Source organism: Bubalus bubalis, chromosome 13 (assembly GCF_019923935.1).
Source record: "Bubalus bubalis isolate 160015118507 breed Murrah chromosome 13, NDDB_SH_1, whole genome shotgun sequence".
NCBI lineage: Eukaryota > Metazoa > Chordata > Mammalia > Artiodactyla > Bovidae > Bubalus > Bubalus bubalis.
The window spans coordinates 63,483,166-63,500,818 of record NC_059169.1 but is presented as its reverse complement, the minus strand read 5'-3'; the positions used below and the strand labels follow the sequence as shown (position 1 = coordinate 63,500,818).

At 36.1% G+C, this 17,653-nt stretch overlaps 1 protein-coding gene across 9 annotated transcripts in view; it reads right to left on the bottom strand.

Annotated features, from left to right (window-relative positions):
• Positions 1 to 17,653, bottom strand: part of NBEA (neurobeachin) — a 656,478-nt gene that overhangs the window by 398,483 nt on the left and 240,342 nt on the right. For all 9 annotated transcript variants that reach the window (XM_025263201.3, XM_044927359.2, XM_025263205.3 and 6 more), the window contains one exon: positions 16,545 to 16,640. In XM_025263201.3, coding sequence (XP_025118986.2) covers positions 16,545 to 16,640 — 96 coding nt within the window. The remainder of the gene's footprint in view (positions 1 to 16,544; positions 16,641 to 17,653) is intronic.

Genomic DNA, 17,653 nt, shown 5'->3' with positions numbered 1-17,653 from the left:
AAACAAGAAGGGCAAACTCAATTATTTTGATCTCTTTGAAATTAACATTTGTAAGTTCTATAAAACTAACCTTAGGTGTTTTGCTGCTGTTATTTGTTTAGAATTTTATTGGACAAAGAAATTAAAAATATACATCTCTTACAAGTCCATGATATACTGTAATTTTCCTCATATTTAAGAAATAGCTTTTAGTTTTGCTTGCTTGCTTAGGCAAGGGCTTTAATACTACTTTGTAGAATATGACAATAGTATTAAAACACTGGATGAACAAAATGAAAGACAGGTTGCTCTTAGTTGTTCTCAAGGTTAAAACTTAACTGCATAAAGTATTTTTAAGAAGTCAGAAAATTTCAGTAGTATTTCTGGCAAAGCAGTAGAGAAGGAAAAGGGTAAGAGGTAAACATAATAATTTCACATTCTTAAATAAAACCTTGTAACAGACGATTAAGATAAAGTAGAGAAACTGTATCAGGAATAAGGACAATAAAGAATCAAGATGCTTCTGGAGTATCAAGCTGAAGAAGAAAAAAAAAAAAGGGGGGTTATCTCACTAACCAAAAAAGCACGTGAAAAAGAATCAAGTTGTTCAGGAAGATAATGAATTAAATTTTGAATGAATTGAGTCTGCAGAATCTCTGGGACATTTATATCTGGAAGTCAAGAAAACTATAGCCACGTATTTGGGGCTCATTCAACCAGAGGTGGTAACTGACACTTTGAAAACTGTTGAAATTACCTAGGAATACAGAATGAGAAGGTGGTTAAGCCAGTTATTTCCACTCTTACAGAAACTACTGAATTTACTAAATTTACGTTTAATCTATAGACTATACATTCATGGAGAGAAAAGAGTTACAGTAAAAAAATCAGGATGGAATTAAATAGCAGTAGTGACATTCCTATACTAGTAGAACAGAGAATGTAAACAGAGAAACAAAACAGAACTCTAACAATAAATTATCACAGTGGAATAGCTACTAGCCTGGGCTAAATTTTCTTACAGAGTTCAACTGCCACAAGGCATTCAGTCAAGGATAGAACTTAGTCTAAATTTAGCTCATTTATAGATTTGGTCTACAGGTTTGGTTTTACCCTAAACGTGTTTCAGAATCTTATGATGTGTTTCACATCAACAGCTAGACAAAAAAGTAAACTTTTCAACTCAGGCTAAAATATAAGCATTGTTAGCATATAAAATATCTAAGAACATAAAATCTTTGATTTGAGTTCATAAAGTACCATATAAAAATATTTTTCTACTATCTATAGAGCTTTTTGCTTTTCTGTTCAATAGACTCTCTCACTAGACAATTAAAATTAATAACTCAGTAGATTGATACATAGAACTTCAATGTAAATCTTGACTTCTTGATTATAAAACAATTAAAAGTTTATTAAATTTGAATATTAAAATATTTTCAGATGATGTGTCAAAATATTATTGCTGTCCAGTCACTCAGTCATGTCCAACTCTTTGCTACCCCATGGAATGCAGCACACCAGGCCTCCCTGTCCATCACCAACTTCCAGAGTTTACCCAGATTCATGTCCATTGAGTCAGTGATGCCATCCAACATCTCATCCTCTTTTGTCCCCTTCTCCTCTTGCCTTTGATCTTTCCCAGCATCAGGGTCTTTTCAAATGAGTCAGTTCTTCACATCAGGTGGCCAAAGTATTGGAGTTTCAGCTTCAACATCAGTCCTTCCAATGAATACTCAGGATTGATTTCCTTAGGATGGACTGGTTTGACTTCCTTGCAGTCCAAGGGACTCTCAAGAGTCTTCTCCAACACCACAGTTCAAAAGCATCAATTTTTTGGCGCTCAGCTTTCTTTATAGTCCAACTCTCACAACCACACATGACTACTGGAAAAACCACAGCCTTGACTAGATGGACCTTTGTTGGCAAAGTAATGTCTCTGCTTTTTAATGTGCTGTCTAAGTTGGTCAAAGCTTTTCTTCCAAGGAGTGAGCAGTCTTTTAATTTCATGGCTGCCATCACCATATGCAGTGATACTGGAGCCCAAGTAAAGAAAGTTTCTCACTGTTTCCATTGTTTCCCCACCTATTTCCAGGAAGAAATGGGACCGGATTCCATGATTTTAGTTTTTTGAATGTTGAATTTTAAGCCAGGTTTTTCACTCTCCTCTTTCACTTTCATCAAGAGGATCTTTAGTTCCTTTTCACTTTCTGCCATAAGGGTGGTGTCATCTGCATATCTGAGGTGATTGGCATCCCTCCCGGCAATCTTGATTCCACCTTGTGCTTTATCCAGCCTGGCATCTGGCATGATGTACTCTGCATATAAGTTAAATAAACGGGGTGACACTATAGAGCCTTGACAGACTCCTTTCCCAATTTGGAACCAGTCCATTGTTCCATGTCCAGTTCTAACTGTTGCTTCTTGACCTGCATGCAGATTTCTCAGGAGGCAGGTAAGGTGGGCTTGCATTCTCATCTCTTTAAGAATTGTCTATAGTTTGTTGTGATCCTACAGTCAAAGGCTTTAGCATAGTCAATGAAGCAGAAGTAGATGCCTCTCTGATATTCTCTTGCTTTTTCTATTATCCAACAGATGCTGGGGATTTGATATCTGGTTCCTCTGCCTTTTCTAAATCCAGCTTGAACATCTGGAAGCTCTCAGGTCATGTACTGTTGAAGCCTAGCTTGGAGAATTTTGAGCATTACTTTGCCAGTATGTGAAATGAGTGCAATTGCACAGTATTTGAGCATTTTTTGGCACTGTCCTTCTTTGGGACTGGAGTGAAAATTGACATTTTGCAGTCCCGTGGTCACTGCTGAGTTTTCCAAATCTGCTGGTATATTGAGTGCAGCACTTTCACAGCATCATCTTTAAGGATTTGATATACCTCAACTGGAGTTCCATCACCTGTACTAGTGTTGTTCGTAGTTATGCTTCTATGGCCCATTTGACTTTGCATTCCAGGATGTCTGGCTCTAGGTGAGTGATCACACCAATGTGGTTATCTGGGCCACTAAGACTTTTTTTGTATAGTTCTTCTGTGTATACTCTTGCCACCTCTTCTTAATATCTTCTGCTTATGTTAGGTCCATACCATATCAAAATATTTACACAATGATAAAAACCTTAATTTTATTTTTACTGTAAATGATAAAAGAATTATTTCAAAAAGATGCAGTAATTTAGATATTTCATAAGAATTCTATTCAAATACATAAGTTTTGTAAAGCATACTTTGTGATGTTATTCATGTAGAAATGAAAATAAACACCAGTGAAAAATTCTATAATAATAACTGCAAATAGAAAACAGGTCAGGCATGCATGCTAAGTCAGTTCAACTGTGTCTGACTCTTTGTGACCTCATGGACTGAAGCCAGCCAGGCCCTTCTGTCCATGGGATTCTGGAGTGGGCTGATTTCCCTTCTCAGGGGATCTTCCTGATTCAGGGACTGAACCCGTGTTTCTCTACTCTCCTGCATTAACAAGCTGGTTCTTTATCACTAGTGCCACCCACCGGTCAGTATTCAGAAAACCTACCTTGATTTCCCGTTATTCATTAACCTTTTACAAAACATGCTCTCAGAAGATAGCATAAACTTCAGCTTAAAATCCACGTTTCCAAAATGATTCTTTCCACACTATGGTACGTTGAGAATTTAACCCAAGTGATTTCAATAGAAGCCACGCTTGAGCAGCACACAAAGTATAAATGATTGCACCTGTGCAAGTTGTATTACTGACAGGAGACTTGTAATTTTTCAGTAGTTCTCAACAGTTTCTATAGCAATAGGCCATGTCAGTACACAAAGGAGAAACATTCCCAGCCTAAGTGATCTTAACCTGGTCAGAAACAAGCAGTTGCGTGCCAGATGCCTCCTTTTCTTACTGTCTTTCATTGATTTCCATTGAACCTAATGAGTTCATCTAATGCATTTTGGAAAATATGGGGTTAAGTTCAGCAAATGACATACTTTCTACATGGTGACCTCATTTGTCACATTCCTTCCTCCAAAAAAAATTTCTTGTTTTACAGTGATTTATGAAGTGTTTCAATATTTCTTACTTTTTCAATTACTCAAGTTTCTATTTTCCAAACAACCTTAAAAGTAATAACATGAAACGAACATACAGCGTCTTGCTAGTACAGCACTAAAAATTACATTAAGATTAATTATTTGATTTTCATATAGCAATATGAAGTAAACTATTCACATTCGAGTAATTTAAAATGAACTAAAAATCTGTATGTAACATACTTGGATCTTTTACTATATTAAATGCAAATTAGGTAAACTGCTTCCATTGTGTAATTGTAAGGGATTTGATCTAGGTCATACATAAACGGTCCCGTGATTTTCCCTACTTTCTTCAATTTAAGTCTGAATTTGGCAATAAGGAGTTCATGATCTGAGCCACAGTCAGCTCCTGGTCTTGTTTTTGCTGACTGTAGAGAGCTGCTCCATCTTTGGCTCCAAAGAATATAATCAGTCTGATTTTGGTATTGACCACCTGGTGATGTCCACGTGTAGAGTCTTCTCTTGTATTGTTGGATTAAGGGTATTTGCTATGACCAGTGTGTTCTCTTGACAAAACTCTGTTACCCTTGCCCTGCTTCATTTTGTACTCCAAGGCCAAATCTGCCTGTCACTCCAGGTATCTCTTGACTTCCTACTTTTGCATTCCAGTCCCCTATAATGAAAAGGACATCTTTTTTGGGTGTTAGTTCTAGAAAGTCTTTTGGGTCTTTATAGAACTGTTCAGCTTCTTTCAGCATGACTGGCTGGGGCATAGACTTGGACTACTGTGATACTGAATGGTTTGCCTTGAAAACAAACAGAGACCATTCTGTTGTTTTTGAGCTTGCACCCAAGAACTGCATGTCGGACTCCTATGTTGACTGCGAGGGCTTCTAAGGGATTCTTGCCCACAGTAGTAGATAAAATAGTCACTTGAGTTAAATTCGCCCATTCCAGTCTATTTTAGTTCACTGATTCCTTTACTTCCATCACCAGTCACATCCACAACTGGGTGTTGTTTTTGCTTTGTCTCTGTCTCTTCATTCTTTCTGGAGTTATTTCTCCACTCTTATCCATATTGGTGCCCATCCATATTGGGCACCTACTGACCTGGGTAGCTCATCTTTCAGTGTCATATCTTTTTGCCATTTCATATGGTTCATGGGGTTCTCAAAACAAGAATACTGAAGTGGTTTGTCATTCCCTTCTTCAGAGGACCACATTTTGTTAGAACTCTCCTCCATGATGCATCCATCTTGAGTGTGGCTCTACAGGGCATGGTTCATAATTTCATCAAGCTAGACAAGGCTGTAGTCCATGTGACGTTTGATTAGTTTTCTGTGATTGTGGTTTTCAATCTGTCTGTCCTCTGAGGGATAAGGATAAGAGGCTTAAGGAAGTTTCCTGATGGGAGAGACTGACTGTAGGGGAAACTGGGTCTTGTTCTAATGGGCGGGGCCATACTCAGTAAATCTTTAATCCAACTTTCTGTTGATGGGCCAGACTATGTTCCCTCCCTGTTGTCTGACCTGAGACCAAACTATGGTGGAGGTAATGAAGATAATGACAACCTCCTTCAAAAGGTCCATGCACACACTGCCACACTCAGTGCCCCAGATCCTGCAGCACCCACCGTTGACCCACGCCTCCACAAGGGACTCCTGGACACTCGCAGGCAAGTCTGGATCAGCCTCTTGTGGGGTTACTGCTCCTAAAACAAATCCGTTATAATTATAAACTAGAAGTGACAAATAGATTCAAGGGATTAGATCTGATAGACAGAGTACCTTAAGAACTATGGATGGAGGTTCATGACATTGTACAGGAGGCAGTGATCAAGACTATCCCCAAAGAATAAAAAATGCAAAAAGGCAAAATGGTTGTCTGAGGAGGCTTTACAAACAGCTGAGAAAATAAGAGACTCTAAATGCAAAGGGGAAAAGGAAAGATACACCCATTTAAATGCAGAGCTCCAAAGAATAGCAAGGAGAGATAAGAAAGCCTTCCTCAGCAATCAATGCAAAGAAATAGAGGAAAATAATAGAATGGGGAGATCTCTTCAAGAAAATGAGAGCCACCAAGGGAACATTTCATGCAAAGATGGTCACAATAAAGGACAGAAACAGTATGGACCTAACAGAAGCAGAAGATATTAAGAAGAGGTGGTAAGAATACACAGAAGAACTCAACAAAAAAGACCTTCATGATCCAGATAATCATGATACTGTGATCACTCACCTAGAACCAGAAATCCTGGAATGCAAAGTCAAGTGGGCCTTAGGAAGCATAACTACGAACAACACTAGCACAGGTGATGGAATTCCAGTTGAGCTATATCAAATCCTTAAAGATGATGCTGTGAAAGTGCTGCACTCAGTATACCAGCAAATTTGGAAAAATCAGCAAGGGCCATAGAACTGAAAAAGGTCAATTTTCACTCGATTTACAAAGAAAGGCAATGCTAAAGAATGTTCAAATTACCAAACAACTGTACTCATCTCACACACTAGGAAAGTAATGCTCAAAATTCTCCAAGCCAGGCTCCAACAATATATGAATGGTGAACTTCCAGATGTTCAAGCTGGATTTAGAAAAGGCAGAGGAACCTGAGATCAAATTGCCAACATCTGTTGGATCACTGCAAAGCAAGAGAGTTCCAGAAAAATATCTACTTCTGGTTTATTGACTACGCCAAAGACTTTGACTGTGTGGACCACAACAAACTATGGAAAAATTTTCAAGAGATGGGAATACCCGACCACCTGACCTGCCTCCTGAGAAATCTGTATGCAGGTCAAGAAGCAACAGTTAGAACTGGACATGGAACAAAAGATTGGTTCCAAATCGGGAAAGGAGTACGTCAAAGCTGTACATTGTCACCCTGCTCATTTAACTTATATGCAGAGTACATCAAGTGAAATTCTGGCCTGATAAAGTACAAGCTGGAATCAAGGTTGCCGGGAGAAATATCAATAACCTCAGATACACAGATGACACCACCCTTATGGCAGAAAGCGAAGAAGAACTAAAGAGCCTCTTGATGAAAGTGAAAGAGAGTGGAAAAAGTTGGCTTAAAACTCAACATTCTGAAAATTATTATCATGACATCTGGTCCCATCAATTCCTGGAAAATAGATGGGAAACAATGGAAGCAGTAAGAGACTTTTTTTGGGGGAGCTCCAAAATCACTGCAGATGGTGACTGCAGCCATGAAATTAGAAGACACTTGTTCCTTGGAAGAAAAGCCGTGACAAATCTGAAAAACATATTAAAAAGCAGAGGCATTACTCTGTCAACAAAGGTCCAACTAGTCAAAGCTATGGTTTTTCCAGTAGTCATGTATGGATGTGAGAGTTTGACTATAAAGAAGGCTGAGCACCAAATAACTGATGCTTTTGAACTACGGTGTTGGAGAAGACTCTTGAGAGCCCCTTGGACTGCAAGGAGATCCAACCAGTCAATCCTAAAGGAAATCAATCCTGAATATTCATTGGAAGGACTGATGCTGAAACTCCAATACTCTGGGCCACCTGATGCAAAGAACTGACTCACTGGAAAAGACCCTGATGCTGGGAAAGACTGAAGGCAGGAGAAGGGGATGACAAGGATGAGATGGTAGGATGGCATCATCGACTCAATGGACATGAGTTTGAGTAAACTCCGGGAGTTTGTGATGGACAGGGAAGCCTGGCGTACTGCATTTCATGGGGTCGCAAAGAGTGGGACACGACTGAACTGAACTGAACTGAGGTAAACTGCATAAAAATTAACCAGAATGCCAAAGAGAAAAGAAAATACAGAGCCCAACCACTCTACCAGTTATTCTCTTTTGATCTTCAGTTCCCCTAGCTTTGGCCTCTTTATATGCAGATCAGTATCTCCCGAACAGCCAGGTGTTATCTTTGAGAACATCACATACCCTAATGTGCCACATCCAATCTGTTACCATATCCTGTCAAATTTTACTTCCAAAATATGTCTCTTATTTACCTTCCTGTTTAATCTCTACTGCCACCACCCTCATTCTAAGCCACAGCATTTCTTACGTAGAAAGCAACAGCCTCCAACTGGTTTTGTCAGTTTCCCTCCCTGCTCCTCTATTCCCTCACTGTACTCAGAATACTTTGTACAACTATATGATACTTGTAGTAGGCAGAAGAACGCTCCCTCCCTTCCAATGATATCCACATCCTACTCTCCATAGCCTGTGAATATTACCTTACATTCAATGTAAGGGCTTCGAAGAGACCATCCTGAATTACCCAGGTGGACTCAATCAAACTCCAAAGCAACAAGTCTTTCCTGGTTGTGCCAAGAGGAAGATATGACTCCAGAACAGTCTGAAAGATGCCCTGTTCTTGGTTTCAAACATGGAGGGAGAAGGAAGAAGGCCATAAACCAAAGAATATGAGTAGCCTTGGGAAGCTGGAAAAGACAAAGAAAATGGATCTCCTCGAGAGCCTCCAGAAAGGAATGTAGTCTTGAGGATGTCATGATTTTAGTCCAGTTAGAAGTCCATGTTAGACTTCTTATCTACAGTAATGTAAAAGAATAAATTTGTGTTGTTTCAGGTCAGTAAGTCTGTGGTAATTTGTTATGGCAGCAATAGAACACTAATGCAACACTCCTCTGCTTAGTTTAAAAACCACAATCTTAGTGTAAAAACCACAATCTTGCAAGCCCTACATGTTTTAGTTCCTATCTATATAAATTCATGGAATGATTCTCTTTCCCTTCATTCTTGTGTTCCATTCATATATGTTCGCAAAATATGCCAAGGAATTCCTCAGAAAACGCAGCCACATATTCATCCTTTGTTTCAAAGTTTAATATTGCTTTCTTGAGGCTTTTTTTGAACCTTAAATTCAGTCAGTTCAGTTGCTCAGTTGTGTTCGACTCTTTGTGACCCTATGGACTGCAGCACTCCAGGCTTCCCTGTTCATCACCAGCTCCCGGAGCTTGCTCAAACTCATGTTCATTGAATCGGTGATGCCATCCAACCATCTCATCCTCTCGTCCTCTTCTCCTCCCGCCTTCAATTTTTCCCAGCATCAGGGTCTTTTCCAATGAATCAGTTCTTCATATCAGGTGGCCAGAGGATTGGAGCTTCAGCTTCAGCATCAGTCCTTCCAATGAATATTCAGGATTGATTTCCTTCAGGATGGACTGGTTGCATCTCCTTGCAGTCCAAGGGATTCTCAACAGTCTTCTCCAACACCACAGTTCAAAAGCATCAATTCTTAAGCGCTCAGCTTTCTTTATCGTCCAATTCTCACATCCATACATGACTACTGGAAAAACCATAGCTTTGACTAGATGGACCCTTGTTAGCAAAGTAATGTCTCTGCTTTTCAATATGCTGTCTAGGTTGATCATAGCTTTTCTTCCAAGTAGCAAGCATCTTTTAATTCATGGCTGCAGTCACCAACTGCAGTGATTTTGGAATCAAAATATAGGCAGCCTCTAAAAGCTAGGAAAGAGAAGGAAACAGATTCTCCCTTAAAGCGTTCCAAAGGAATACCATCCTGAAAACACCCTGGTTTTAGTTCAGTAAGACCCAGTTATTAATGAGGTTATTAATGTTTTTCCTGGCAATCTTGATTCCAGCTTGCACTTCATCCAGCCCAGCATGCCTTATGATGTATACTCTGCATATAACAGCCTTGATGTACTCTTCCCTATTTGGAACCAGTCTGTTGTTCCATGTCCAGTTCTAACTGTTGCTTCTTGATCTGCATGCAGATTTCTCAGGAGGCAGGTAAGATGGCTTGGTATTCCCATCTCTCGAAGAATATTCCAGTTTGTTGTAATCCACACAAAGGCTAAACTCAAAGGCTTTAGCATAGTTGATGAAGCAGATGTTTCTTTGGAACTCTTTTGCTTTTTCTATGATCCAATGGATGTTGGCAATTTGATCTCTGGTTCCTCCGCCTTTTCTAAATCCAGCTTGAACATCTGGAAGATATCAGTTCAGGTACTGTTGAAGACTCACTTGGAGAATTTTGAGCATTACTTTGCTAGTGTGTGAGATGTGTGCAGATGTGCAGTAGTTTGAACATTCTTTGCCATTTCCCTTCTTTGGGATTGGAATGAAAACTGACCTTTTCCAGGGTTGTGGCTACTGATGAGTTTTCCAAATTGGCTGCCATATTGAGTGTAGCACTTTCACAGCATCGTCTTTTAGATTTGAAATAGCTCAGCTGGAATTCCATCACCTCCATTAGCTTTGTTTGTAGTGATGCTTCCTAAGGCCCACTTGATTTTGCACTCCAGGATATCTGGCTCTAGGTGAGTGATCACACCATCATGGTTGCCTGGGACACAAGGCTTTTTTTTGTGTAGTTCTTCTGTGTATTCTTGCCACTTCTTTTTAATATTTCTGCTTCTGTTAGGTCCATAGTGTTTCTGTCCTTTATTGTGCACATTTTTACATGAAATGTTCCCTTGGTATCTCTATCTTGAAGAGATCTCTCATCTTTCACATTCTATTGTTTTCCTCTATTTCTAAATTAAATTAGGTTTCTTCTTTTGTATGGTCTCATGAAAGCGTTAGTCACTCAGTCGTGTCTGACTCTGTGGCCCCATGGACTATAGAAGTTCAGGCTCCTATATCCATGGAATCCCTCAGGCAAGAATACTGGAGTGGGTAGCCATTACCTTCTCAAGGGGATCTTCCCAACCCAGGGATTGAACCCAGGTCTCCTGCACTGCAGGCAGATTTTTTAACATCTGATGTACCAAGGCTCATAATACTGTGAAATTTTATTTTTTAGAATACAACATAGCTTGCAATTATATTATTTAATTGTGTGGTTTCTAAAAATCTATCTCTTTCACTAGAATGGTACCTTCATAAAGATAAAAACTTAGTGCCCACTATTATGTATCTCCAATACCTAGTATGTAACAGGAAACTATTTATTCAGCAAATATATACTGAATAAATCTTAAAGTAAATGGAAAGATTAAATTAGAAGATGAAAAAAAAAAAGAGGTGGCAGGCTTTTGTTGGCTTCCTTTACTAATACCGAAAGCAGACATTTATTTTAAAGAGTAGAAGTTTTAGAAAAATATTTGCTAGGAGTAACTGAAAATTACATAATTTTCACCTCTAAATAATATAAAATATATAGTGTATCTGACATCAACATGTAATTAAAACTCGAATGTAACTATTTATTTAAAAATATGAGTTTAATTTCTAGGTATTAATTACATAAAAACTGCGTGGTAAAAATATTTGCATATAAACTGTTGGCATATCCTTCATTGTTTCCTTTGTATACAATTCTAAGAGTATAATTAGTGGGTTAAGGATTATGAATATTTTTATGCTAGGTAAAATGCACATATCTGCATTCTTACCCTTCAAAATTTTACCCAATTTGAAAATTATGCTGCAGTTTTGCTTCAACATAAATGTATTGATTATTAGTAGACTTTTTACTTTTTTTAATCTTTTATTTTATATAGGAGTATAGCTGATAAACAATGCTGTAATGATTATTAGCAGATTTACATAAATCTTATTTGTACTTACATTGCCTGTTAACTGTTCAGTTTTCTTTTTTAATATTTTTTCATCACTATGATACATTCTTTTAATTGATCTGCAAGAACTTTTTATTTACTAAAGCTTTTATTTATTAACTTTTATCAATAAATATAAACTTTTTCCTGTTTGCATTTTTTCTTTTAATTTTGTTAATATTTTTAGAGATGCAGAGAGATAAAACTTTTTAGCTGTATTTTTACAACTTCATATTTTGATGTTATGATTTAAAACATCTTTTCTTATTTAAAATATTAGTTTTAATTTTCTTGAATGATGTTCAGTTTCCTTTTTAGCTTTAAATTTTAATACATGCAGAATTTATTTAGCATGACATATGAAATAAGGATATAAATTAAATTTTTTTCAATTGGCTACCTCATTTGCTAATCCTACGTCTTGCCAAATACTTCTCCTTAAATTTGGTTAGAAAAGTTATACTCATCATATATGAGATACTCATACAAATTCCAGCCTGATTATCAAATGCTTACGCCATACATCTATTCTTATACAAGTAGCACAATACCCTAATTATTAAAAAGAATTATTTAGCACAATACCCTAATTATAAATTATTTAGCACAATACCCTAATTATTAAAAATAATTCTTTTCCCTGAAAATAAATTGTTAGAGGAAAACTATACAATGTATTTATGTTTAAGTTCACTTAAATATTAATGTTGTTTCAAACCTAATGTGAAATAATTACCATAAAACTTCAATCGCAACTAGGACATGTCATCAATAAAAATTTATTTTCTGTTTTTAGTGTTTATTAATTAAATACATTTTATGTCTACCATCAGTATTAAACTTTAAAAAAAAGTGTTTAGCATTCTCAGTGGCTTACTCATTTACTTAACAAATATTTTTATTTTATTTTATTTTTTAACTTTAAAATATCATATTGGTTTTGCCATATGTCAAAATGAATCCGCCACAGGTATACACGTGTTCCCCATCCTGAGCCCTCCTCCCTCCTCCCTCCCCATACCATCCCTCTGGGTTGTCCCAGTGCACCAGCCCCAAGCATCCAGTATCGTGCATCGAACCTGGACTGGTGACTTGTTTCACATATGATATTATACATGTTTCAATGCCATTCTCCCAAATCCTCCCACCCTCTCCCTCTCCCACAGAGTTCAAAAGACTGTTCTATATATCAGTGTCTCTTTTGCTGTCTCGTATACAGGGTTATTGTTACCATCTTTCTAACTGTATTAACTTCCAAGTGTCATGCTAGGATTAGGGATTACCTTCTTCAAGCACACATTCTAATAGACAATTAAACAAATAAATAAACTGTATAAATTCAAGAAAGGAAATAAAAAGGATGCTATGATAGAAAATAAGGTTATTGTGGGTGGAAGCTACTTCGCTATGGTAGCAGGGAAAGCTTCTGTGAGGAGGCGATGACCTTTAACCAGACACCTGAAGAATGAGTACTCTCCAGTCATATGAAATATAGGGAAGAGAGCCAAAACTTAGAACAACAAACAAAGATCACGAGGCAGGAAAGTGCTTGGTATAATTAAAGAACTAAGTTTGATTGTGGCATAGTGAGCAAAGGCAAGAACCACATGAAATGAAGTTACAAAGGTTGTGATATTTCACTCTAAATGTTATGAGAAATGTTTTATGTTAAAAGAGACATAACCTCATTTATATTTTTAAATGAACTTCAGCAAAACTATAAAAAAAAAGAACAAAGATTAACAAGACAAGAGGTGAGAAAATCACTTAAGAGATGATTGTAGTAATCCAGGAAAGTCAGAACCAGAGTACTCTTGCCACAATTAAGACATTTTAACTTTGTTCACAAAACTATAGGAATTCATTAGAAATTTTTAGAAAGAAAAATCATTATATTGGCTCTATTAGAAAAGATTTATTATATGAATATATTATATTAAATATAAATTATACTTCATTACATTATTTTATTATTTTATATAATAGTGTTACTTAAAATTTTGTCATCAGTAACAGACTAGAGACAAGTCCAATGAAGAAACTATACAATTCTCAAAGAAGGGCTATGGCTTTGAACTGAAGAACTATCAAAGATGAAGAAGAGAGAGGCCAAAGAGCTAGTTCAGAATTTTCTAAAAGGCTTAATAATGAGGGAAAAAAAGGGGGTGAAAAGTGAAGGAGCTGAAAAACAGTCCAGATCAGTCTTCTCAAAACAGAAAATAAAGCACAATAGCTTGTATTATTTGACTCCATAGACATAAATTTAAACTTCAATAAATATCATTAGAATGAAGGTAACATTGGGAAAAAATACAAATATTATCCATGTTGTTCACTGAGAGTGTGTGCACAGGTGATCAATCTACACAAATGTCATTATACTTGTAACTTTTTCAGTATACATAATAAATAAAAAGTTTTAAGCAAAGAGTGATTCCCCCAAAGAAATGTCTCTATAAACATTTTGAACAAATATTGGGAATACAAGTACTTAAAGTTTATAGTGTGATGAACTTTTGCTTGTGAACTTATCTAAGTAGAAATGGCAATATTAGTATTCATGGGAATAACATACGACTTGTCTATTTTTGTTTTGTTTCAATAACATGCAGAATGGAGAAAGCTATTTTACAGAGGTATGTTGACAGAATGAGAATTCCGAGAGCTCAGAACATGCATCTATTTTACAACTTTTATCCAAAACGAAGCTAGAAATACTATATCTTCAAAATACATCCTAAATGTTCATCAACACTCAATTCCAAAAATTTATATCCTACAGTTATAATCAAGCATATATTTCAATTAAAGATTCCATTTTCATAAATGTCTTAATTATGAATCTTATTTTAATGAAAAATATAAGACATTCTATCAAATACATAAAATGATAGGAGATAACTTTCCAAGATGAGTAAAATTAAGATCACTTAAAGATTGAGATACTTTACTGGTAATAACTATCAAATATTAAATAATATTATTAAAATAATTATTACTAAACTATGGAAAATGTTGTAGAAACTGCATATTACCAAAATTATAACTTTTATTTTTGTCCTTTAATCTATTCTGATACCTGCTGCAATCTCTCCTGCTTGAAAGTACTGAGTTCATTTAACAAATATTATATGTCTGACAAAGAAGCCAGCCCTATTACATATTTACAACTGTAATGAAACTATTTTCTTATCTTGCAAAAATACTATGAATTGACTTTGCATTTCCAACATCATCAACAGAACTTTTCTTCTTAATAACCACTGCATGACAGCATGCAGTGATAGTCATTTATGATCACCTTCCATATTATCACATAATAAAGAGAAGAGGAAATTCACCACATCAGCCTTAAAGTAATTCAAAATTTTAAAATACCCTTAAGACCTTTGTGCAGTTCAGCTAAAATTGTTTCATAGCAAACCTTTCTAGATAAAGAAAGCAGTGCACAGATAATTCTGATGCAGGCTTCTGAATCCGGTTAACTACTCCAGAGTATATTCCAGTCACTGCAGTTAACCTTTTAGAACAGACTTCTACACAAAACAAACTCCAGACAACAATCCATCTAATCTAGTCTAATCCTTCTTAGTTTATACAACTCAGAGTTAGATACTTTTTGTAAGCACCAAAATCTGAAAAGAATTTTTTCCCTTTATATTATCATTATGTTCAAATTTGCATTTATAAAAAAAATCAGTGCATTCAAATTATAATAAACACTTTCCTGCTTTATTTGTTCTATGAGTTGATCTTCCATATCATTAGCTGATGGATGAAGACACTGGTGATCATCTGGAGCTCAGGTACCTTCTCTAAAATTACTCCTGTTATTGGCAGAATTCAGTTTGTTGATGTTTGTAGGCTTAAGTCCCCCACTTTCTTGCTGACTGTTAGCCGGGAAGTACTCTCAGCTTCTACAACACAATCTCAGGTCTTTGCTGCTCAGCAACAAAGAACTTTATGTCATATCCCTTTCACACCAAGGTGCTCTCACATCCTGTTCTAAACAAGCCAGAGAAAACTCTCAACCTTTACAGGGCTCCTGTGATTAGGTTACTTGAGCCATCTGTACAATTGCCTTTTCTTAAAAGCAACTGTGCTAACATATACTATATAACCTAGTCACAAGAATAACATCCATCATATTCCCTGTGCCAGGAATTATGCAGAGTGTGTACACAGGAAAATCCTGGGTCGGGGGTTGGGTGCAGAGTTTGGCTCACCTTTGTTCTTCACAGAATAATCTGTTAATCTTAACCAGAGACATCATTCTGGCTGTTTTATTTTTCATCTCTGAAACTTTCAATTGGTTCTTTAAAAACGCTTTCATTTTTCTCTGTATTATGTTAATTTTTTCCCTTAGATTGAAGAACATCTTGGACATACTTAACAATAGCTGTTTGAATGCCCTGATCTGACAACTCTGCAATATGTATGTATCCCTTCTGAATCTGCTTCTGTTGATTGATTTTTTTGTTTCCAGCTTATGCATCACATTTTTTTTCTTTGCACACTTAATAATTTTTATTGAATGCTTAATGTTGAATAATTGCATTGATTGAAGAATTTTTTGAATTCCTTTGAAAAGAGTTGGAATTTTGTTCTGACAGAAAGTTAAATAATTATAGATCACTGTGATGTTTTTGAGGCTTGTTTAAAATCTTTTTACTTGTCATTCTACAGTAGCCTTCATTTTAGAGCTAATTCGGTCCCAATAACATGGTGGGACTTTTCTGTGATCTCTTCTGCATGCCACCACTGTGCATCTTATTATCCATATAATTAGGCAGCCTTAATTTGAAGATGATACTTAAAGAAATACAAGGGAATACAAATATAAAAACTATTTTGCTCTCAATAGCCAGGTACAAATACAACGTATTATATCTCCATGAAACCTGAGCCATATGCTGAGGTGTCTATAAACAACTATATTAATGAATGGTTATTGTATAACAATTGATGAAATTTAAGAATACCCAAACAGGTCAGGAGATGAGGTCAATATTACCTTTGTAAAATGAGTGGGCAAAGCTCTGCTCGGGAATTAACTTGGCAAGGAATCCATGGTTCAAACTTGGATGAGGGATAGATGGTATGACCACAACTGTGGAGAAAATCATGGAATCAAATTTGAGCCAGCATGTAACAACCTGCAACATGGTCCACTGAAGATCCAAGACAATTCTATATCACTGCAACATGCAAACAGTACTAGCAATAAAGACCGTGTCTCTGGAGGAAGGAAAGAAGTTATGTATTAAGGGAAAGGAAATAACATACTTGTTAAGTAGAGTCATTTGCAACAAACAAAGAGACATACAAACACACAAGAAAATAAGAACTGGAAGGTTTCACTAAAATATTGCTTGCTTTATACGTACACGACTGAATGCATTAAAAATGAAGAGACAGTTGATTAACATATAGAGTCTCTGTGTTTTAAATGGTTGAAACACAGAAACTGGAATGTTAGGATAACATTTAATTTGTCAAGTAAAAAGTTAAAAGTAAGATTATACTACAAAGAAATACCACGTTTATATACTCAAAATAAATACAGCATGCAACAATAAGGAATTAAAGTTAAACATAATCTGTATTTCCACACAGAAACAAAAAGTAAATGAGATATGATATGAGTATGGAAAACAAAATGCAGAGATTTGACCACTAATTTCTACTCGTTTTTTAAAATATTCAATAAATGTATATATCATATGCATTTATTTAGGAAGGATAATTTCCATTACAAACTAATCTAGTGGTACATGAAATAATCACTGGGCTGCTAAGGCAACACTGCAAACAATAGAGAAACAACCTTGAGGTAAGCACCTGGCAGGAAATGCAATAGACAAAAGGCATCCTGTGATATTAAAATATTAGTTGCCAAAAATGTATTTATCATTTCCAAGCAGCGTAAACAAAGCTAATAATACATGAACTCCTACAACATAAGCATCTTCTATAGATGAGAAAGACAACATGACCCAAAACGGTTCACTGCTGTCTAGAAATTTCTGACTTTAGTCGATGCAACTTTGGTATAAAATTCAGAGTGTATGTTTGTTTATTATAAATCTCTGGCTGAATATTTAGCTACTGAAATAACTACAC